Source organism: Panthera leo, chromosome B2 (assembly GCF_018350215.1).
Source record: "Panthera leo isolate Ple1 chromosome B2, P.leo_Ple1_pat1.1, whole genome shotgun sequence".
In the NCBI taxonomy this organism is placed as follows: Eukaryota; Metazoa; Chordata; class Mammalia; order Carnivora; family Felidae; genus Panthera; species Panthera leo.
Window position 1 is genome coordinate 139,096,560 of NC_056683.1, and position 25,156 is coordinate 139,121,715.

Consider the following 25,156-nt stretch of genomic DNA (forward strand, 5'->3'; position numbering starts at 1 on the left):
TAGAAAAGGGATAGGTAAGAGATGATTTTATCACTTTCAAGATATAAAGGGTTTTCGTGAAAGGTAACCCCCATTGGTGATTTCTCAGGTCTATAGAGGATGAAAAGAAAGCACAAAGAAGCTTAAGATTAAGCAGAAAAGATCAGGTTTGGATACAAGGCAGATGTCTCTGCCATCAGGGTGACAGAAATATGAAACAACTTCTAAAGGAGACTCTGAGCCAGGCAGCCATATCAGTCTCCATATTGGATGCACTGCTGAACATGAAAACAAGTTTGAGAACAATGACGTCTATCAGGGGTCAGCAAACTTACCTCCTGCAGGCCAAACCTGGAACATCATCTGATCTGGGGACAGCCCATGAGCTAAGAATGACTTTTACATTTTTAAATCATTAGAAACAAATCAAAAGAAGGTTCCATGACAAAAGGGACTTACATAAAATTCGACTTCAATGCCCATAAATAAAGTTTTATTGGAACACAGCCATGCCCATACCTTGACGTACTGTTTGTGGCTATTTTGACGCATTAGAATGGCAGAGTAGAGTAGTTGTTACTGAGATCATATGGTCTGTAGAATCTAAAATAATTACTATATAGCCCTTTACAGGCAACATTTCCTGAGCGCTGACCTATGTGATTGTAGCCACGTATGTAATACACGGAATTTTTTCTCTGAAGTCTAGAAGCTTTCTTTGTGGTAATAAAAATGGACCCCCCTGGGGTCGGCTGAGGAATACAAGCGGCACATCCTTTGAAGCGTCTTGGAGAGAGCCTTGGGTCCACAGAAGAACACGCCAATGTTGCTGCTGCAGTAGGGTAAAACAAGGAAAGAGTGTGTTATGCGGAGGCAAGGCTGGCCAGAAACTACGATGGACTGACACAATTAGGGAAGTGGTTGGGGTTGTGACTTTCCTTTTCTCCGCTCACTTCCTTCTCCTTAGATCTCTTTCCTACTCTGGGTACCATGCTTCCCCACAGTTTCCAGAATCCTGTTAGACCCTAAGTCACACAGGCTGGAACCAAGAGGCTTTGACGAGCAGGGCCCTGCTGACTGGGGAGAAGGTGGCAATAACAGAGGTGCTGTCTCTTGGATTTCTGGTCAGGTGACCCTGATTGACCTCCTCCTGGATCGGTGGCTGGAATGTGAGGGGCCTGCTCTGCTTCACTCATCACTGTCATCCCAGAGCCTGGAATACTGCTTGGCGTATAGTAGGAAATACACATTTGTTGAGTATTGAGCTCTGTTGATTATCACCTGCACGGTCTTGGGTAAGACCCTGGATTCCAGTCTCTGCATGCGTAAAACAAAGAGGCTAATGGCTACATCACATGTTTTCTTAAGAACAAAATGGGATAGTGCATTCAAAAAGGTTTTAGAAGTGTTAGTTATTATGAATATCTTGTTCAGCCCTGCCTTTTTATACATAATAAGATTTTTGCTAAAGTGATAGCAATTTAGTTTATTTCTGCTGTTAGGATGCCTTTGGTTTTCAAAGAAGGCCAAAGAGAAGAATTGGAAAGGAAGAAGAGACATTGTTGAAAATGGGGTCACCCAAAAGTCGTCATCTCTAGTCATGGCATTTCAGAAAACTGTGCTGAAGAAGTATTTTGCATATAGTGGCCGTCCCGGGGTTGTTCAAATCCCTTGGAACCATGACTGCCAGCTTTGCTTGTAGACAAACAACCCACCGGTGCAAGGATTCAGGTTGTCTCTGAAAGTCAGGTGCAGACAGCCTCTCTAGGGACTTATGGGCCATGTTTTCCTTTGTCTTCCAATGTTCTACACCTTGTAGCATTTTTCCAGTCTCTGGCACAAGTTGAATTAGTTACTTTAGTCTAAAGCAAAAGTTCTCGTACTTTGCATAAAATCACCTAGGCAGATTGTTAAAACACAGATTCCCAGGTTTGAATCCAAGGAATGCATTTTGAGCAAAGCCCCCCAGATAATACCGAAGCACATGTTCCCATGAGCCACACTTTGAGAAACACTGGCTTGGAGAAATTCCTGGGGCTCTAGGTTCAGCCCAGTGAATACCTCTCCTTCTTCATAGCTGCCTTTTGTTGGGAAGCTCGCCTATAGCCTTGTTCTCCTTAGCTTGTATGTTAACATGCTTCTCTGCCATGTGACCAATCCACATTTTAATTATGCATTCTAGGACCGTAATAAGCATGGTAGAAATTGATGGTTCAATTACATTTCAAACTCTAGCTTCAAAGGAACTTATCAAGTGGACTCATTTGTAAATGACAATATGTTTAAAATATCTAAGTAGTATTTTTGAAGGCATTATTCCCATGGCTACATTTAAGAAAGTGCCTTTTTAGAAAATATTTTCCACTGAGAAATACGAGTTTATGACTTAATGAAGCAACTTTACAGTATTTGTGGGAATTGAAGGCACTGGTTAAGAATGCTCTTGGTTCCACCACTTTGTTGCTGAGGGGACTTGGGCACATTAACTATCCCCTCAAAGCCCATTTCCTGATCTATGAAATGGGGTGCGTTATGATACGTAGCTCCTAGAACCTCGGAGGGGATCAGACAAGACATGGCAGATCCAGCCTTCCACCCCGTGCTTGGCACAAGGTGAACTTCAGTAACAGCTTATGCCGTGACCGTCGTCATTACGGGTGTCTGGGTTGGCTCCGCAGAGCTGAACAGAAGAGGCGATGTGGACTGTTATCCCAACGGCGATGACAGTCTTCCTGGATCGGCACTCCAGCCCTGGGTTGTTTGAATTCCGGAGTGACACATTTTGAACGATAGATGGGTCAGGCAAAACTCTTTCTGGCGAGGAGTCACAGCTTGGCTTTGTGTCTGATGCCCAGAGGTATCCTTGCATCTAGGTTCAAAGGCTCTGTTATGGGTGGTGATATTTTTCTGTCCATGGAGGCGTCACCAAAGAGATTGCCCACTGGCCCATTCCCAACAGGCTAACATTGCCCTTTCGTTTGCAGCCACAGTGACTGTTTGCAGGTCCCGAGGATACCCTTTGATGCTCTGCCTTTAAGACTCCATTTCAAAGGATTCTGATTGCCAGTGGCCAGGTGTACCACTGGTGTCCCCAGCAGTTCACAGCAATCCTGCCTCTTTTGAAGTTATAGCTATTACTCTGCGCAGCTAAGTACACACTCTTCTGCATTCATGGAGCCGTCATGGTTATGCAGTCGCCAAAAAGTCTCACAAAGGCCACTCATTATCTGCCTTCTGCTGAGGCAGAACGGCCAGCCCTTCACTAACACTCTGTGCGTCACTGTCCCCACACATGACAGTCTTGCGCTTGCCGTGCTTACCCTCCTCGGCATTTTGTGGTTTCAAGTATGGGGATTTCTGGTCACGAATGCACACTGTGTGAATCAGAGCCGAGAAGCCGCACAAAGTGGTTCAGGCACAGATGTGGCTGTATTTTTTTTTGTTTTTTCTTTTATGAGGCAATGGACAAGTGCAACAGAACCCTAATGGGGTTGGTAAAGAAAAAAATCCTTCTATAAAGTTTAATTACCCACTATTGCTTAGAATTAAAAAAAAAAAGGGAGAGAGATTCTCCGTAAAAGAAGTATAAAAACACAAGGCATTATTCTCCGGTTTACAGCCTGCAAGCTGTGGAACTTGCACATGAATGAGGGGTTGGATCCAGGACAACATTAGCGGCATCGATCAGTCTGGGCTGCTGACTTTGATGCGAAAAGGACAAATTTTACACGAGCTGCAAGGATGGTTAACATTAGCAGTATTATTTTTAGCTCTGATAAACAGTAAAGAAAATCCTTCTGTCCCCCTCTTATTTGCTAAATAACTATTGTGCTCTTTTCTGTGGGGTTGATGCATTTTTCAAAAACAGTTCAGCGACGCCATGCATGAAAGGCATCCAAAATGTCACCCACCAGGAGATTTCTGCTCAGCAGATAAATGGGAGAGTGGGTGTGCCTGGGAGTAATCCCACCATCTTGCTGGCTTCTCAGGTTCTGCTGCCTTGAGCCCTCCTCTCTTTAAATTGTATGTTTGTTTTTATGTGTTGGCTTTTATGCTTGGTAAGTTATAACCCTGTAGGGGCAGACCCTAAACCCCATTTAAAAAAAAAAATCAAACTACTTTATACCCTGAGTGCATTCTGCAAATAAAATCGATAAACAGAAGCTTCCCGTGGATTTATGGAGGCTTAGGAAGAAGACAAGGAAGGGTACAAACTTGGTATCAGACAATGGACACGACTTCTGGTTAATCTTCCCTCGTGAGTGTTTTTCACTAGAAATTCCTCCAAATGATTCACTGTATAATTATATTTTGTACAACACCTTCTTTTCACAACCACAGATGACAATTGTGTTGGCCAGCTTTTTTGAAAACCCATCTCCCGGTTGGTTTGTAGCAGCCTGCTGTTACTTTTCTCCACATCCTAATTACTCGGTGGTTCATGAGGAGCTACGAAGGTCCCTAACGGTGCTTGCTCACTGATGAGAACTGACTTGCTGTTCCCACCAGCCCCGTTTTCTTTGGAAAGAGCTAGGGATTCGGTCCCAGCTTCCACAACCTTCTCCTCGTCCCTTCTCTCGCTGATGCTGGCTCCTGTGCTCAGCTCCGCGGAGCACAGATCAAGTTGCTGCCCCTGAGGATGGCCATGGTCAAGTAGAAAGTGAAATAAAAGATAAAAGGAGTTGTCTCGTAGCATTGGATTCCAGGGAAGGGTGGAGCCATTTTTCTGCCAACCCCTCCAGATAAAACACTACAGTATATATACCTTCATCCAGAAATATCCTAATATATTCGTCATATCTAATGATTTTCGAGGCAACGTCATCAAAGACACTTTGCAGAATGACAGATCCACGTGCGCTCACCCCCCTCCCTAATCTTTACTACCTCGAATAGAGTTAAGCCAGTGATTTCCACTGAATCTTCACTTGACTATAAGGCTGGATGTCCTCTGGTGGGAAGGTACGACTGAAATATGCTAACAACATCCCAGTCATAAGTTAATGGTGGCTTTACTCTTCTCATCAAGCTATAATTTATCATGAGTGGGATTTCCACTGAAGCCTCTTCCTTTGGGTATTCTGAACATTTTAGTCGTACAATGAATGTTTAGAATATCCTATTAGATAGAGGGCCCTGTATGCTATAATCAGAATGTTAATTTCTTAAAAATATCATTTAAAAACATTTTGCACATATGCATGTACAAATGAGAATTGGAGAGTGTGCACACAAGCAAATGTGGTTCCAGATGGACACATTTACTCAATTTAGTCTAAAGGTATTTTTACAGTTCTGAAAACAATGGGTGGTCTAAAATACATTTGTGCAATATGGATTAGAATCTCCCAATCATATGGTAAGTCGGCACCTTTCTTTATTTATCGTTGGGTTGGATGGAACAGTTCTAACAAACGGTAGTGCTCTTTTAGTCTGTATTTATTCCTTCCAGATAAGAGAAACACTTCTACTCACGAAGTTACGAAGAAATGGCCGAATCTCCAAAGTTTTTATGATGATTAATTACATAAAGTTCTACGTCTCCATGGCACGGGGAGTTATCCGCAGATAAGCCAAAAGTGGCAAACGATAAACACGATGTGAAATGGAAGAGCAAAGAGTGAAGTCTTATGGAAAATCATTTTGCCCAATTAATTAAAAAACGAGTGGTCCAGAAACCCAGACGGTTTAGTATGTGCACAATGTGTGTTTATCAAAAAGGTAGCTAGATGCGGCAAAGATATATTTATTTTCATTCTCTGTACCTTCTTGGAAACGATTCCTTGATTTTCGGAATATTTGTTAAAGCTTGGGAACATATTGAGAATGTTTGCAAAAATTGACATACAGCTTCCATTTTTGTGAAAGAGACACATTTCTATAGATTACTAAGACATGACTATCAATGCATGTGTTTTTAAAGAAAACTTTTAATGCATTTTACTTATTTTTGAGACAGAGAGAGACAGAGCATGAGCAGGGGAAAGGCAGAGAGAGAGAGAGGGAGATGCAGAATCCGAAGCAGGCTCCAGGTTCTGAGCTGTCAGCACAGAGCCCGACGCGGGGCTCGAACTCACGGACCGTGAGATCGTGACCTGAGCTGAAGTCGGTCGCCTAACTGACTGAGCCACCCAGGCGCCCCTCAATGCACATGTTTAATTAACAAACCATATTTTAGTTGGGAGAATGGTTTTCATTGGTTTGTGGTTGAAGTGCTTTTCTATGCTTGTCCAGCTTAAGCAGTGGACACAAGTGTCACATGCCTATGAGTTTGGGCCCATCGATCAAAGGTTTCCTTTCCATACTTCCACATATTAGTTGTTGCTCTTCTTCTGAAACTATGCTTGTGTTCTGTAATACAGCTGACAAAATTACAAAAATTCATTGCAGGTAAAAAACAATAGAATGCCCTTTCGCATTTTCTACTTTCGGTCTTTGATGTCTTTTTAATTTTTTCCTCCCTCTTCCTTATTTGTATTCATTTTGGTGCCCATCAATTTGTTTCTCTATTACTGTTATTTTTGCAATTTTCTGGTTCCTTTGGAGCTTGCACTGTTCTCTTTGATCTGCTTCCCTCCAAGCTTCATTCTTGGTGCTGTTTTTCACGTTCTGTAAAAAAATATTTTTGCCCCTCTTCCCTTTCTTCTTTTGATTTAACTCCTTCTTCTTAGAACCAGAATGAACTCCAGCTTTGAGTGAACAGGTAAATGTTTTTAAAAGAGTAAGCCCTAAGAATCCTTGGCTTCGTGCTGATGAATAGAAATGGTTGAGAGCCTACTTCAAAGGCCCTCAAGAACAAAGAACCTTTTCTGAGGCCACTAACAAATCCACCAATTCTTCCTGACCCATCTTTGCCAAAAGATATGAGCTAATGACAGGAAAAGCCTGTCTTGTAAGAGTAGCCAACGAGGCTTGGGAACAAACATATCCTTGACATAATCGAGGAAAAACATACTGTTTATCTCTTTAATAACCATCCTGAAGAAAATTAATGTTACTTTGTCCTTTGTGCAGAACAATAATTGGATTGTGTGTTTCATTTATATCTGGACAAAGGCCAGGATATTGAAATACTTCTCAAAATTAGATTTTCTTGTTTAAAAATTAGATTTTATTGGCATTCTCTTTCTGAGATTTCTTCATTAAAAGCTTCATTAAACATAAATCTTCTTTTACACAGCAGAAAGCAAAATTATTTTAAGGAGGTCATTTTAAAAGCCCTTTGGAAGGAGGGTGCTAAGCTCTTTACCGGTGACTTGGACCGAGGAGCTGGCATTCCAGGGAAAAAATGATCATTGATCTTTGCCTACGTGTGTCTGATATTAATTACATTGACAGTTGAAGCGATATAACAAGTCGTGTTCTAGTGTCTAAGGCTGTTACAAATACACTATTTTTAAAATTTGGGGCTGGGAAGTATGCTGTAGAGGCTTGATTCAGTGACAAGGCCTTAGGTGGCCTCTTTTACTCTGGGGGAGATGAAGTCAACCATCAGGAAGAGTTTACATAGCTCATGAGCTGAAAAGTTCAACTGGGTTTTAAGTACATTTACACACTAAACTTTCATTACAGCTTCTGAAAAGGAACGAGCACTCTCCTCCCAAGGGCAACGAGAGAAGTGCCAAGTACGTGGTTCTCCTGCCTCCATATTGTTTTCTACTCTTCACTCTCTGACACTTGGACGGACTCACTTCCCAGCACTGCCCGCCATAATTGTTTGGGCAGAGTTTGTGCAAATTCAGTTCTGCTCTTGGTCTCCTGGTGCTGTTTCTGGCTCACACCTTTCCGAGGGAAGGGAGATAGTTAAATGGTTTGGTTTGAAAGGCCTTCCCCACTGGGCCACAAACTTCAGGTATAACAAAAATAAAGAAATACAACGTAACAAGTCAATAAGGGGCAATCATAACAAGGAGTGGTCTTATCTATAAGAACTCAAAGCAAAGATATATGTGTCTGTGTCAAAAGCCTGCAAGTAGGAACATTCATCCTATAATTGAAAACAAAGTGTAGAAAATTTATCAAATGAATAGATGTTTTTCTCCAAAAGGAGAAAATACCAACCAAAAAAATCTGGTCATGATTGTAACATATGCTCTTGTAACATTTTGTTAGTTTTCTACTTATAATCTTTTTAAAAACCCACAGATAAAATGATCCAATCTTTGCCTCTGGACAAGCACCCAGTGGGTATGAGATGAAAAGTGGTGATTTTCAGGTCTCAGAGGAGGCTGGGGGTCGAGGAGGGGGGACTGGGCATTGAGCAGGCAGCTCAAAGGAATCAGATTCTGAGGCTCCAGAAGCTGGGATGGGTTCAAAGCACCACATTTAGTGAGGATGGGGCACGAACTGGATTGTAGGCCAAGTGTCAGGCCAAAAGTCAAGGCAAGTAATAAAATGGAGCTGGTGGGTTTCAGGAGTGGTGCCTGGAGACTCCCAAGACCACTTGCTGTGCTGTGGCCTTGTCCAGCTCTTACCGGTCAGCTGAGGCCAAGCCTGAGGGTAGAAGTGATTGCACAGTTGGTCACCTCCCTCTCTCCCTTAGCTCTGAAGTTAAAGGTCAAGCTTTTCCTTGCCTTTCTTGTTGGAAATCTTTTACTCTCAGCACGATTCAAGGTCAGGAGAAGGTTCCCACTGCCTCCTTCCTGGGCTGATGCAGGCGTGGTGTGGCAGGAGTCCAGAGCCTCTGCAGTGACTGCTCTTGGTTTGGGCCTGGGGTTATAGGGCAGGCTGCCATGGCACAGGGTATAGAGGGTTGGCTGGGGGTCTCAGAGTTTGAACTGGATGGGTTATGAACCTTGGAGATGGTCACCCCTTCCACACACCCCTCCTTATCATACCTTCTTCAAACAGCTGGTCTGGGGGAAGTCTCACGAATTCATTGACAATAAATAAAAAAAAGAAAATGGAACAGCTCTGGCACAAAGAGAGTATAAGAAAAATGTAAGAAAGAGCAACCAAACTGACCAAAAGATGAATAGTATTCACCAGAAGAGTATTCCAAAGAGCAGAAAACCTTCTAGGGAATTAGAGAAGGTTTCATGAGGCAATGACCCTGATGACAGAAGACCACAACTGCAAGGAGAGATGGAAACAAGGAGTTAGAGAGACGCCAGTAGATTTTAATTTACTCTTCATGGTTCAATACTGATAAAGTGGACAGAAGAAAGGTCAGGGTGTAGAAGATGTAAATGACATGATTAATCTGATAGCTATGAGTAATTTATATTAAACTCTCTGACGTGCACACGGAGAAAATATTGTCCTCTCCTCCAAATATGGCAGTTCCTTGAACTCTGGTCCTTCTGAATTTGCTTCTTTGTCCATCTCGTCCAGTTTCATGGCTCTAACACAGTTCACATCTGACATCTCCCACGTGTGTATCTCCAGCCTGAATTCCTCTGACTCCTGACTCATATTCACCTGCTAACTTGAAATCTCCACTTGGATGTATAATAGGGATCTCAAATTAACATGTCACGAAAAGGAACTCTTGATACCCTTTGCTTTCAAAGTTGCTTTTCTTAGTCATCCCCGAATGAGTAAGGGTAACTCCGTTCTAGCTCGGGTCATGCCAGTCTCCCATCGAATCCATCAACAAGCCATGTCAGCTCTACCTTCACAAAATACCAGCATCCAACTCCCTCTCAGCACCTGCTCTGTCCTAATCCAAGCCACTACCTCTGTTTACCTCCTCCCGGGACTCTCCTCTTCTGCCCGAGGGCACTTATAATCTCTCACAATAGCCAAAAGTGATCTCATTAAACATAAGACAGATCATGTCACTCTTCTGTTGAAACCTTTAAGTGACTTCTCTTCTCAGAATAAAATCCAAAGCCTCACAATGGTCTGTAAAAGTCCCCCAGTTACCTCTCCTATATGCCTTCTGCTACTCTTCTTCTTACCTACTCTATTCCACCCTTACTAGCCTCGTGGATCATGCCAGGAACAGTGCTGCCTCAGCGTCTTGGCACATGCTGTCCTCCTGCTCTTTCCCAGTTAGCTACATGGCATACTCCCTCACTTCCTTGGTCTTTCCTCAAATGTGGAAACTACTCTTTAAACAAAGACAGTTAGAAGACGTACTGACTTTCAAGAGCCATAGATGATGGGGATTCAAAACAAAAACCAACTTACGGGACATAGAATAACAATGATAACTATTTGCATTAGTGCTTTGCATTTTACCAAGCTATATATTTTTTAAATTCTGAAAAAAACACTGTGACTGCATGGTATTGTCCATGGTTTACTAAGGTCATAGAGCCAGTAACTTCTAGAATCAGAAAACAGAGACTTCACTACCATCTTGTGGCCCCAGAGCAAATGCTCGTCCTTGTCTACACTGAAGTTTATTACGTAATGATAATAATATAATATAATATATTATTTATTATAATATATATTATAATATATATTATTTATTATAATTTATATATTATATTATATTACAACTAATATATTAATATAATATATTAATAATTAATATTAATTATATTATAATTATCATATTTATAATTATATTTATATTATTATAATAATTATAATTATTAATATTATAATATTAATTAATATACATTAATTAATATTAATTAATATATTAATATATTATATATGATATATTAATATATATTAATATATTATAATGTATTATATTATATATTAATATATTATAATATATAATATAATTAATACAATATATTAATAATATATTAATATATAATATGTAATATATATTAATATATTAATTAATATTAATTAATATATATTGATTAATATATTATAATTTATAATATAATTTATACTAATATAATTATAATTATATAATAATTATTATATATACTAATATATTTTAGTATATATAATCTATATATAATATTCTATATATTATAATATATATAATAATATATATATGTATATAATATAACAATGATGATGATGATGATGATGATAGCCGCTAACACTGCTGAATTCACTCCTTTAGATGCTTTATATATCTTCACACACTTAACCTTCACGGAAGCCTGGGAGGTAAGCACTGTTAGTAGTTGCAGTTTACGCAGGAGACTAAGTCCGTGGTAGGATAAATAACCCGTCCAACTGAGTAGGTGATAATGGCAGAGCCAGGATTTACACCCAAGATCTCAGGCTCCGGATCCCGAGTCTTTCACCGCCATACTAAATCTCTGCTTGGTCTCATAACATTTTTCGTCTGCTTTGCTAAACATATGAGATACATTTTACAGTTGGACATATGTGAATTCTCCAGTTGGGCAAATTGAGATCAACCGTGTTCACTGGACATTTCTTCGAGATGTAGGTAGTTTAAGAAATACCATCTTTAATTGAGTTTACGTGGGAAAAATTTCAGCGCAATTGCTAATATTTAAATGTCGTAAGCCAGTCAAGCAGAGGTCCGTGGTTCCTGGAAAACCCTATGACCACCATTTCTCAGGTTGATGTTTATCTGTAAACAAGGTGCCCAAGGTGCCCACTACTGCGCCTGAAGCAGCCTGTGCCCTAGACTTTTCCACTTGAGCAGCAACCTCCTGCGAGGCTCCCACAGGCAGAGGAAAGAGAGCGCCTTACCTGGGATGGGTGTAGGCCATCTGCCGGAACTCGTGGTTCCAGTCAGGTCTTCCATAGAACGTTTTCTGCTTTAACCCCGTGATCACATCAGTATTTGCATCCCAATGTAAAGCTATGTGAACAGCCTAAAAGAAAAATTATGCTATCAGGTGACACCGAAACAAACAAACAAAACCAAAAAAACAAAAAAACCCATGGAAACGTGCTACTAAGATGAGGTAATTATGTTCCTTTGCAGATGTAATACTCGAAAAATTTCTTCATGGGGCTGGAAATGCTTATCATTATTATCAGAAATCACTGCTTTTGCATTTTGGGATAGGCATCACATCTCATTTATCTTTGTATTCTGCCTGGGGCGCTACTGAAACACAGGGCCTTCGCCATGGTCAATGTGCAATAACGTGAGCCTGGAAAGCTTTTTCTTTGCAAGGCTGAGAGCGATACAGTAAATATGGGTAAAGGAAAGCAAGCGTTAAGCTACTTCCTTTTTTCTGCCAAACTTCTCAAAAATTAATCTCTACCCCTGTCCCCATTCACTTACTTATTAAACCTCACGATTTGAGAATGGCCCTTCCAGATTAAAATGATGGGAAATATCCAGGAAGAAGCTGGGTCTGACAATCAGATTCGCCTACCGGGTTGAGACAGTTTGAAGTGTACCATCCAGGCTCAATGCTGGGAGGATGCTGAGTCTGGCAGACGGACCACGATGGCCAAGCACAGCAAGTGCATTGGTTGAAGCTCTGTGCCCAACCGTTTATCTTCAAATTAGATGCACCCAGGCATCGGGTAAGTAGTGGTCGATAAATAAGAGGCTGGGGCACAGGACCGTCTACTGAGGATTTCTCCCCAACAGTTTGGCTAACAAGTGCTAGGCTCAACTCTTACCCCAGGTTCCTGCTGCACACCTGGCCTCCCAGGCTGGCCTCATCAGGCTAGGAAAGCAGCCCGAGATAGGGTGGGTGAGCAGAAAACAATGGAGGCACCCCAATGGGCCAGTAGGTGGATGACCCACAATGGTAGAATCACAGAAACCCTGGCTGCAGGAGGTTGCCATCAGGCAAGTCTGACTCCAGATGGCCGGGATCCCATTGGAATCGAGTTTGGGAATAGCCACTCCAGGAGAGGGAGCAATAATGAGAGGATGGTGGGATCCTCTTCTGGGGCAGGTTTATTAAGAGGAGGAGTGAAGCATGAAGTATTAGGGAAGAGCTCAGGAGTGAGAACTGAGGGGGTAGTTGGGGATTGAGCCTCAAAAACTCGCAGAAGCCCTGTTATCAGAACTGGAACTCCAGGTCAGAGGGAGCGGTGTCAGCCTCCGGATTAGAGTGGGAGTATTGCACCCCCCACAGCCCTCTTGCTTAACAGTAGGATTGACTGGAGCCAGATAGTGAGTTGGTTTCAGCTGTGAGCAAATAAGAAGGCAGAGGCAACCAATTTACCTTTGACCAGGTGCCACATCTAAACACCAACCCAGGGCTGCGCTCCTTGGCTTCTCCACCAACCACATGGCTGAACATCTCCTTGATTTTATATGCATTGTATAACCCTGTTTCTTCTACTTCTCTCCGACTCTTCTTTTTATTCAAAGATGAAATGTTATATTTGTTTTCCTATGACATTCTCCTGCCTCACAATACAGCTGCCTTCCCAGTCCGTAGTCACTTCTGGGGCACTTCTCTCCAAAGAACTTTCATTTTCATGGTCCCAATTAGCATAGTCTATAAAGATCACTCCAAACTTTCTCCCCCATGCCCTCATCTTCCTGCCTGGGTAGAGTCCTGGGACTTGAACTCCCCAAGCATATTTTTATGTAGCATTTTTTGTGTCCCTTCAAACTGATCGTCGTAGCCAAAAATGAATCTTCAGATATTTTGTGACTTCAATTTACTTCCACATACAATTGTTGCGCGATTGCTATAAGCAGGAATGAGTGGGCGGTACAAAAAGAAATAGAGAAGGTCTATGCTCTGTGAGGAACTAGTCATCAAAGGAAGGGCAAGCCCAAGTGCACAACTACAACGACATAAGTCAGACCACAATCCTGTTTAACTAGAGAGAGAAACAAAGTGCTCTGGAGAAGTAAACAAATTACCCTGCTGAAGCCCCGAGTCACTTTGACCAAGACGACTGGGGATGGCCATACAGGGAATGGGGCTTTAAAGAACGATGCCACTCAGTAGGCAGTGGGGAGGACAGAAGACATGAAGTGATTGCCAGGGAGAGGGAACAGAGAGGGAAAACCTGTAGGCATGCAAATACGAGCCATTGTTCAGTGGCTCCCATGCCAGAGGAGCCCAGAGGGGCATGATGGGAATGGAATGGAACAAGTCCTTTGCCATCAGGTCAGGAAGGGCCTTCAAGCAGCTGCTAAGAAGCTTGGGCATTATTTAATAGAAAAAAGGGCCCTTTTCTACTTAGGTTAGTGGTACCGTGGAACTACCAATCAGTGATGTTCAAACATTTGGAATTATATTTGTTCCATATTTCTCAGCCCGACGTTCAATTAATCTCCCAAACCCTGTTGATTTGCCCTTCATAATACCTTTTCCATCTGTCCCTTCTGTTCTTGTCATTCTGCCACTTTGAGGTTGTTGAATTCAGCTTAACAATTGGCTACTTCTAAAACAGCCTTTTGATTCCTCGCTGACAGAATGCACCAATTATTTTTTCCTGGAATTTGAGCATCTAAAGAGTTTCAACATGTCACGACAAAAATTTAGGAACACGTCTATTTTAATTTACTTGTATTCAGAAAAAAAGTGGATCTTACAGGACACTTTTAGAGGAGGCAGAGATAGGACGGGGCAGAGTTGTATTGTCACAAAAATCAAACAGAACCTCAGTCTCAAGACTCCCAAATGACTGGAAATTCCTGGATGGACACTTGAAATCAATTCACTTTAGAAGCTGAAAGCAAGCACAGTACTTGAAAGTAAAAAACAAAGGCTGTGTCTGTACTTCATCAAATGGATCATTAGTCAAAAATCCCATTTGAATAAGGAAAATGTTTGTTTGGAAAACATAATTAACACTATTTAATTCATTAAGATGTTTTAGGCCTAGTTCCCAAGGAACCTGTCTTTCAAACTATCCCAGCGGAATAAATATTTAAGGCCTCCTGCAAATAAGACCCTAAAAACTCATTTAGCTACTGAATTTCAAGCTCGGTCTTACTGGAATTTCAGAGTCAAATTTCACTGATCTCTTGTGGGGTCTGCGTGTGTGTGTGTGTGTGTGTGTGTGTGTGTGTGACAGAGAGAGAGAGAGAGAGAGAGAGAGAGAGAGAGAGAAGGAGGGAGAGGGAGGGAGACAGACTGGGAGGCAGAGGGCAGGAGCGCCCAACACCCACCCTCAGGAGCACATTCATTTGTAAATTTAGTGATTAATGCAAATCTTGGCTCAAACACACTTTCCTTAAAGTAAATATCAATCCAAGCAGCTATGGAAGTGCTGATTAGAACATAAAGTTTCATAAACCTAGGGATCACTTCATTGTTAGCTTCCATATTTGAGGAGTTAAAAAAAATTTAGAACTTAGTAGTTATCATTCAATATTACCAACACTGAAATACTACCCTAGTGTGATATTTTGATATACATTATTTTTGGGAAGCTCCACCTTAATATTTCATTAATACAATATGCTTCCAAACACCTGCCACAACAGAAGACCATCTTGATCTTAGGTGAATAAACATATGTGCACACGATTTCTAAGAATGCCTTAAGAAAAAGAAGTCTCTAGATAAATCATGTATTCATAATGATGATTTTCTGTAGACATTCACATACTTTACAATACAAAAGGTTGAATGTAAACACTTGTGAGTTTTTTCTATTTAACTCTGAATAGCTGAAAGCATAGAATTAGACCCAATCAGGAGCTGAACAAGACAATACAGTTAATCAATAATATGCGCTTGATGTCCCTGAAATGACAAATGCAACTTTTGGTGACATAATTTTTCTTGGATTTCCACGCTTGGGATTATCTTCCATTAACTAACCTCTTTTCTAATCTGCTTGTCTATTCTTCAGCAAGTTAACTGTAGATTTTTCTATCGCTATGATTTGAATAACTCTTCTAATCTGGTTTTATTTTATCCTTCTTTCCTTTTTAAGAAAAGACAAATAAGTCTTTCATGCCACCAGATAACCATACAGCCATTATTGACATGGTTTCTCTTCTCTTTGCTCTATTTTTAAATGACGTATGTAATATTGATCATTTTAAGAGTCTTATCAATACCTGATTTTCGTCCCAGTTGGTAAGAAATATATGATAACTCAGAAAGTGAGCTTTCCCTCGCTCACTCATGAGTGTTTCCAGCGAGAGTAAGAGATCAGCAAACCATTCAAAAGCCCTTGGATCCCGGCAAATCCAGTAGAAATACACCTGTCAAGAGAGAAGACAAGAGAGTGGATCTGTCCCGCTTTTCATAATGTGCTGATAATCACAGACTGCTTTATCTCCATTAAATTATTTGAGCTCAAATGGGCACTTCTGCAAAATGACATGCTTCTCTCTGCCAGGGAACAGTCACACTGTGATTTCTTTTGAAAAAATTCACATTGTGTTTGAAAAAGTCCAGAGTGAATTCAGAGTCAGGAGTCTGTGGGCTGTTGCCAGTTTCACTGGATGAGGACCAATTCACCACATTCCTGGCTGTGCTTCTTTTCAGTGAGGTTAATAATCCTAACTAGCTGTGCCTTTCACGGCTCCCCAAGGGGAATAAACCGTTAGACCAACCCCCTTCATCTTTACTCATGACCTAAGCTCAGGATTTGAACTCTCTTCTCCAGAGACCCCAAAGGCTTGTGCGCTAATCCACTTCCGCATCGTGACCTCCGGAGGGTGGAGATTATGGTAATTGCAGAAGGAAGCCACACGGGCCAGAAGTTTCCCCTCCGCCAGACATATCAGTGTCCAAGAAAGCTAGTGGGTGTTGGTAATAGTTTGTGTGTCAACTACTATAATGAAATTATGTCTAGGAACATTTTTTTTTTAAAACTCTCTGTGTTTAGCAAACGGCATGTGGCAAGGAGTATTATGGGTTTGCTGAAATAAAGGCTTAGTTTTTGTGCTTTGAGTTTTAGATAATTGTGCCTGGAAGAAACCACAGGAGAAAGATCTGGTAATTCTCCTGATTTTTCTCACAGCCCTGTTCCTTGCTACTCATTACTGTTTTCCTGCACCCCCCACCAAAGAGACATCTCTGTTACTTAACAAGATCTACCAAGGGGGCTGGCCTTGACCTCCATCAGCAAACATCTCCTCTGATAGGTGGTGTTCCCTGCCTCCTCTCTCCACCAGCCAGCCTGCAAGCTCACAAACATGATGAAACTTATAGATGAGATTTAATGAACAGATCAAGTTCACGAGGAAACAAAAAAGATCACAGAATGTATTTCAAGGCTAAACATCTTGCCCATGTTCCCCAGGTTTGTTCAGGAATTTCTAATATGAAGTCAGTAAGAGCAAAAAAGCTAGAGGATAAGACCTTTTCTCTTAAGAATTAGAGCCCAGGGGCGCCTGGGTGGCTCAGTTGGTTAAGCGGCCGACTTCAGCTCAGGTCATGATCTCGTGGTCCATGAGTTTGAGCCCCGCGTCGGGCTCTGTGCTGACAGCTCAGAGCCTGGAGCCTGTTTCAGATTCTGCGTCTCCCTCTCTCTGACCCTCCCCCATTCATGCTCTGCCTCTCTCTGTCTCAAAAATAAATAAACGTTAAAAAAAATTAAAAAAATAAAAGAATTAGAGCCCAATATTTGTCAGACGGTACCACTACAGCTCCGATAATAATCTCTAAGTGCGGTAACCCCCCGACGGAGTACCTGTTTCTTTGCAGTCGTAAATCTGAGCCATGGTTCCTTCCGGTGAGTGCCCCATGAACCCCCCCCCCCCCCACCGCCCACAACACACAAGTACAGTGATTGTGTTCATTCACTCACTTGTTGACTCAACAAATGTGTCCTACATCTCTATGTCGAGACTCTTCTCGGCTCTGGCACTTTAAGAGCAAACAAAAGAGCAAAAATTTGCCATTCTCCTAGAGTTTGCGTTTAGATGGAGAAGAAGACGATAAAGCACAACACGGAATACATCAGAGGGTGATAAGTACTATGGAGAAACACAAGGTGGGCTGGAAAGGGCTGCGATACTACGTCAGATGGTCAAGAGAAGGGGACATTTGAGCAAACACATAAAGGAGGCAGGGGAATCACGGTACTGATGGAGGGAGCAAGGAGTGGGACCTCTGGGGAAGAGCCAGGGGGCTGGTGTGGCTGGAGTTGTGAAGGAGGGGAGGCAGCAAGAGATGAGGTCTGAGGGGGAGGCCGGGAAGCACAGATACGGGGCTTGGGGCCACCTTGACTTTGCGTGAGAGGGGAAAGCACGGGGGTGTGTCTAGCAGGTCTGAGGACGGATCATGAAGCAAGAGAGGCTGATTTGACATCCTGGGTTGGTGATGAATACTGCTATCCTCTTTCTTTTCACTTTGTGTAGTGCCTAATCTGAATTATTCTTTGAGGGGCAGTCGGGTGGCTCAGTCGGTTAAGGGTCCGCCTTTTGATTTTGGCTCAGGTCATAGTCTCACGAACCTGAGATTGAGCCCTGCGTTGGGCTCTGGGCTGACAGTGTGAAGTCTCCTTGGGATTCTCTCTCTCTCTCTCTCTCTCTCTCTCTCCCTCTGTCCCCGCCCCTCCCACACTTAGGAGCGCTCACTCTCAAAATAAATAAATAAACCTAGAAAAAGTAAATTATTCTTTGAAAACCTTAGCCTTCCTCTTTCCTTGCTTTGGTCATGGCAGAACAGAAAACCTATTGATTGAATTTAATACCGTTCTTGCTTACGCACCTCCCCTTGCCTCCTGCTCTCAGTAGGTTGTTTTGCCCAGGACCATTCATGGTGGCATTCAGGTTAAAACAAACATCATTGATTTATTTTCTATTATTTCCACTCCTTAAGGAACGTGCTTAGCATGCATTCATGTAGGAAAAATACCCTGTTTACTTTTTTGAAAACCTGTCAATTTCAAATCCAGTCTCAATCATCCTTACTTGAAAAATGCCCACATCTTAGCTTCCTGCACACTCTGACCCTCATCCTTTCAAATAGAAATCATGCCTGTTCTTGCTTTCTTGTGGCTTAGCAGTGTGTCAGCGTTCTTAGGGCTTGCCGGGCCTTTTATACTTTTTACTTCCTTCTAATGGCTTTGTGTGTTTTTCCCTCTGTAATTGACTTACAGGTGACACAGGGCAGCTTTGGTGCAAGAGGCAATGAAGGAAAGCTGAATAGGCTCAGAAGTGCTTCAGGCAGAAAAAGAAGAAAAGAGACTTTGAACGGAGAAAGAGGCTATTTACTTTGACTCTCTTTCATCCTTCTAACGGTGAGGGACACTCACTGTGAAGGGACAGGATAGTTCGACTTCTGCATTTCGTCCAGTAGGAAGGACCCGGTCGCTGGTAGAACAAATATCCCAAACTACAGGCTACACCTCTGTGATCTTTCCCACACTCACCCCTCCTCAGTCTCCAAAAAAAAAAAAACCACCCCAAATCAGTTACCTGTCTAAAGCGTGGCTTCCAGAATTCTGTAGCTGGTATCGGGGCCCCAAATACTTAAGGCGACTTTAAAAAGTTTTGTTAAGTAGAAAGTCATCCTCAGGAGAGAGATGAAAGTTCAGGACTTTCACAGTAACAAAGTTATTGCTTTTACAGGACTCGTCGCACACATTTCTAGAGATATAATGGACCCGCAGACGTTTCGCGAGGCCACTCCGGCAGCCCACGATGGGTTTAGAGCGCTCTGTGTGCACGTGGCCTGTCACAAGCCTTCATGTCACATCATTCCTGGCACGAACCACCGTACCGGACTCAGCCACCCCCACCTCGGAGGGCCTGGGTCTGAGCGACACACAGAGCTGTATTCGCTTTCGGGCGCCACCCACGCTCTCTGAAACTGGGCTCCTCTTCGAATTCTGCAGAATTGCATTGGACCAGGTCAAGGTACTCGGGGGTCAGAAGGAAATGGATCTGTGCCGCTTTTGGAGAAGCGATCTCAGAAAAAGAAATAAGAAAAGCTACCCATCGACTTTCCCAGGGGGGTCCACTGGTGCCCCCCGTGAGAGGCTCCTATCTCACGGCCTGGAGAGTCATCTCTGAACACAGGCAGAGGATACCTCCACAGGTACAACCTCTATTTCTTCAGACCCCACATCGATTCCCCGAGGATGGAACGGGGCCAACAATTTTTTATTTATTTCCTCTTCAAAGAAGGAGATTGTACCTGAGGACAGAGTTTGATGATGTGGTGAGGCAGAGTAGTTGGACACTGTGAGCCCGTGAGTCCTCTAACCTGTTCTAGACTCCTGGCTTCACCATCCCCATGGTGGGTAACTGGGGGCAGGTTATTTACTGTGAGCCTGGATGACCGAGTACACAAAATGGCAGAAAGCCCACCACCCTCTAGAACAACAACCTACGGGATTATGGTGAGGGTGAGAGTGCCTGTGGTCATGGAAGCACAGTGTCTAACACGTGCATTAAGTGCTCAGACCTGTCAGTTGTGACCCCTGTTCTCTTCCCTGTTGTTTAGAGGAGCTTCCGGAATGCATACCACATGTGTATATTAGAGAGAGCAAAGGGAATCATCGGCTTTACTTGGGGGGTCTGTGTTCCCATGGGTCACTTGTGAATTATAGAGGCAGTGATCACCGAGAAGAGGTGAAACCACGCTTTATCTCCAGCGCCAGTTTGTGAATATCAGCATTGATTGCAGGATGTGGTCCAAAAAGAGGAACCCCTTCACCGGCCAAGTGCATTCCAGGCTCTGCGTGTGCAAAGCCCACAGGAGGCATTTTATGGAGTGCCAGCGTTGACCTTGACCTTGACCAAGGCCTCCACCCAGGAGAAGGCCAGTGGGTTACACTGTGACCTCGCCTCCTTCCGGACAGCACCCTCTGTTCCCCACTGTTAGGAACTGGATGTTTGTGTTGTCTCCAAAAGTATAGGTTGAAACCCAATGTGATGGTATTTGGAGATGGTATTTGGAGATCGCTCCTTATCAGGGAAATACAAATCAAAACCACACTCAGATATCACCTCATGCCAGTCAGAGTGGCCAAAATGAACAAATCAGGAGACTATAGATGCTGGCGAGGATGTGGAGAAACGGGAACCCTCTTGCACTGTTGGTGGGAATGCAAATTGGCGCAGCCACTCTGGAAAACAGTGTGGAGGTTCCTCAAAAAAATAAAAATAGACCTACCCTATGACCCAGCAATAGCACTGCTAGGAATTTACCCAAGGGATACGGGAGTACTGATGCATAGGGGCACTTGTACCCCAATGTTTATAGCAGCACTCTCAACAATAGCCAAATTATGGAAAGAGCCTAAATGTCCATCAACTGATGAATGGATAAAGAAATTGTGGTTTATATACACAATGGAGTACTACGTGGCAATGAGAAAGAATGAAATATGGCCTTTTGTAGCAACGTGGATGGAACTGGAGAGTGTGATGCTAAGTGAAATAAGCCATACAGAGAAAGACAGATATCATGTGGTTTCACTCTTATGTGGATCCTGAGAAACTTAACAGAAACCCATGGGGGAGGGGAAGGAGAAAAAAAAAAAGAGGTTAGAGTGGAAGAGAGCCAAAGCGTAAGAGATTCTTAAAAACTGAGATCAAACTGAGGGTTGATGGTGGGTGGGAGGGCGGGGAGGGTGGGTGATGGTTATTGAGGAGGGCACCTTTTGGGATGAGCACTGGGTGTTGTATGGAAACCAATTTGACAATAAACTTCGGATATTGAAAAAAAATGATAGTCAATCACTAGGTATTGACGCTGAAGGCACGCTGAGCCATGTTATATAAAGGGAAAAAACAACAAAACAAAGTGCACATCTCTCTGTCTCTCCCTACCCACATCTCTGTTTATGTACGAATAAAACAACACCGTGATATGCACATGGGTGGGTGTGCGTGCGCAGATGCATGGAGAAGCAAGGGAATGAGACACACCCCCATGTTTAATGGTGAACCCCTTAGAGAACAAAGTGGTGGTGGTGGTTACTTTGGGGAGGAAGGCCAATGGAGGGAGATTTTTGACTATTTTATTTGAATATTTTACAAGGACATTATACTCTCGTATGGCTTGTGTGGTTAATAAACCACAATATCAAAACTATTAATACTAGTCACTATCCCACAGGGCAAGGGTGAGTCCTGATAGGGGACTGAAGTCTTTTATGGCTGTCTAGGGAACGATGGGGGGGGGGGCACGGGTGTTTTCTGGAGAGGTAAACGTGGCCTCGTGTGTCCCAGTTCAATTTATTACAGCACTGTGAGTGGTTAGCAGAGGTGATCAATTCCAGGAGTGGCCAGAGTTCCAGTGTGAGGAAAAGGGAAAGCAAATAATTTCTCAAACTAAACAGATTAAATTAAGTGCATTTTTCATTCATTAGAAAAGAGAGCAGGCCCTCCTTTGTTTTATTAATATATTTAAGTAGAGTATGGATTTTTGTCTTTCTTGGCTGCCTTGCCTGTTCCCACTGGCCCATGCTGTCTTTTTATTTGAATTATCTGTTTATTATATTAGGTTAAGAACCCAAGGCCATCTTGCATGGGACACACTATAAATACCCATTATCATGGTTATGTATTATTGAGGCGATGAAGGAAGACAATTTATGAAGAAATGAGATTATCTCAGTTTTTTGGTAATCTATCTTATTATAGTCTGAAGATTACATATGCAGTTAAGAAAATGAACCAAATCTTCCAGTTGGCCGTGCTCTCAGCCCTGTCTACACGGCCGTGACATTAGGGAAACTAAAATGTATAAGCCAATATATTGATGCCCGCAATCCCCCCTTCCCCATTTGTACACACCTATTTCATTCATCATGTTGACAGTTTGCACAAGCAAACTGTCCTAATTTTTTTCAAAAGCTCTCTTCACAAATCGAGTGCGATGTGGAATTAATCATCCCGTTAGGCAGGCGTTGGAGGACATTCGTTGCCAGGGGGTATTTACACGCCCAGCACTCAGCTTCCCTCAAGTTGTATCAGGGACTCCTCAACCACCCACACCTCCTCCCCTCATCCCGAAGATGTGTCCTGTGCCTTCCACCAAGTGAAGTTTGACTCCTACTCCTGTGTTGAAAACACCTCTTTTCACATATTACAGCCTTTCCCCATTTCTTTCCCCCCCTGGCAAGCCATCATTCTACTTACTGTTACTTTGCCTTCTTGGGAAATTTCCTCCCAACTCCTTCTCCCCCTCCTCCCCACCATCTTTAAAAATAAAAGATAGTTAGAAAGAAAATTTAAAATCCCGGCTTCAAATAGAAAACGCTACACACGATCCTAAAGAAGCAGCAGGCGTCCTATTGGCTATTCTCCTGCATTTAACTTAGAAGTTTTCTAGAATAACGTGGCAGAGGAGAAGGGTGAAGAGATAACAGTTCGCAATGGTTAACAACCAACAAAACTTTCGGTTTTGTTATTACTGTAGATTTGCAACGTCAGGCTTGCATGTAAAAATGTATGCCTTTATGCCAACCGGTCTTTTATACAGGGAGGAGGAAATCCCATCTCATTGCAGTTAACCATCTAGGCTTAACATTCCAGCTCAGAACCCCTATGCTGCATTTTCCCCTTTCCTTACTACAGAAGAGAACAATCTGAAAACTCTAGTCCAGATCTATAATTGTGAGGACGCTGTTAGATAAATATGTACTGCTGTGCTCCCCTGCACTTAAAAATTATATAGATGCTGACAGTTTCATGGAAAGGGTATTTATACTTCAAAAACATGTAGGCGGCCCTGACAAATATTAGTTACATAAGCCTAATGATAGTTGTACTCAAACAAGCAGAGTGGCTTTAAAACAGAAAAACTTCTTTAAACTTCTGCTACATGTAGACTCTAACTTAAGCATAAGGATCTTAAGCATAATTTGCAGCCTAAACTTTCAATAGCATGAAATCTCACCTCTTGCATAAAAGAGCCTTGATGTGGAAATTGGAAACACACGGTCCGATCCTGATTCAGCTGGGGGACTTCAGACAAATCATTTCCTCATTTCCCAGTCTAAGTACAGACTCTGACCTTTCATGGTCATATGCAAAGCTGGGAAGTTAAGACCTCTCAAGTTATTTTGTGATTCTATGCTTTTAGCTTTCTTCTGCCATATACCATTATTCTGACCTTTATTTTTGGTGGACTATTGCCCCAATATTGCCCCCAGTTTCTGTAAGTTATAAAAACATCTTTTTTTATTTCCAATCCTTTGGCTTCTGTTTTTTTTTTTTGTTGTTTTGGTTTTTTTGGGGGGTTTTTTTTGGATGGAGACCAATGACCCTGTTTTATAGCTTTGTGGTAACTGCTTAACCCTCCCGCTGAAACAGCCTTGAGAAACCCCAAACACAGAGCCCAGAAATAACAATGAAATAGTGAAGGAGGAGGTGGTGTCAGGATTTTGTGGGTTCTTATAAAAATTTTTCCTATTTGTAGTAAAATAATTGAAACATATTATTTGAATTATAACATTACTGAACAGATAGCTTTTTTGGTTAAATAAACATGACTTAATCTTCGTAAACTAGGATTTTATCAAAAATGGCATAGAAGCCATTTGTTCATTCGTTTTGGCATGGAGACATTTATTCACTAGGTGATTTATTAAAAAATTATAGCGTGTGTGTGTGTGTGTGTGTGTGTGTGTTTGTGTATCTCATTATGCATATCCAAAGAAACCGCACTCAAGGAGCTCAGAATCAGGGGAAATGAGATCCTTTGTGAACATGACATAAAAGCATAAGGCTAATGAATATTGAGAGAAGGGTGGGGTGCTCTAAGTCTGGTGTGAGGAAAGTGAGAGGCATGTCACGTCTGTATCCAAGGGCCTGGCACGTAGTAGGTGCTGAATAGTTATTCACTGAGCGAATAAGTCAACGAAAGTCAGGCCCACCATCACCATCTTCATGCGAAATATAACATGACCTTTAGTGTTGGGAAAACCATGAAGGAAGAAGCTGCCTGTATGGGTGAGTTTTACCTGGGAGACAGCAAGAGGAAAGAGAAAGCTTAGGGGATTGAGAAATCCTCATAAACCATAACAAAGCATTGTTGTGAGGCCCAGATAAATAGAAAAGTAGCTGTTTCACTTGTTTTGTACCATAGACTGAATGTCTGCGTCCCCCCAAAATTCATATTTTGAAACCTAATCCCCGAAAGCGATAATATTGGGAAGTTGGGTATTTTGGAGGTGATGTGTTTATCCAGGAGGAACCCTCAGGAGTGAGACCAGTGCCCTTATGAAAAGGACTCCAGACTTCTAGACTTCTGTGTCTATTTTTTTCCTCACTGAGTCGAGAACTGCGAGACAACAAATCGGACTCTCGCTGATGAAAAAAGAAGAAAGGACTACAAAAAGCTCCCTCACCCCCTTCTGCCAGGGTGCCAGGGAAGCTATAGGCTAGAAGACCGCCATCTGTAAACCAGAAAGCAGGCTCTCATCAGACACCGCATCAGCCAGTCCGTTGACCTTGAACTTCCCAGCAGCCGGAAATGTGCGA

General features: G+C 42.4%; 1 protein-coding gene across 1 annotated transcript in view; it reads right to left on the reverse strand.

Moving 5' to 3' along the window:
- Positions 1-684: 684 nt before the first annotated feature.
- The window catches only part of NOX3 (NADPH oxidase 3), a 59,927-nt gene continuing 35,455 nt past the window's right edge, over positions 685-25,156 (reverse strand). Inside the window, exons 11-13 of the mRNA XM_042937434.1 lie at positions 15,821-15,967; positions 11,566-11,690; positions 685-811 (exon numbers count right to left, since the gene is read on the reverse strand). Of these exons, the coding sequence (XP_042793368.1) occupies positions 685-811; positions 11,566-11,690; positions 15,821-15,967 (399 nt within the window). The remainder of the gene's footprint in view (positions 812-11,565; positions 11,691-15,820; positions 15,968-25,156) is intronic.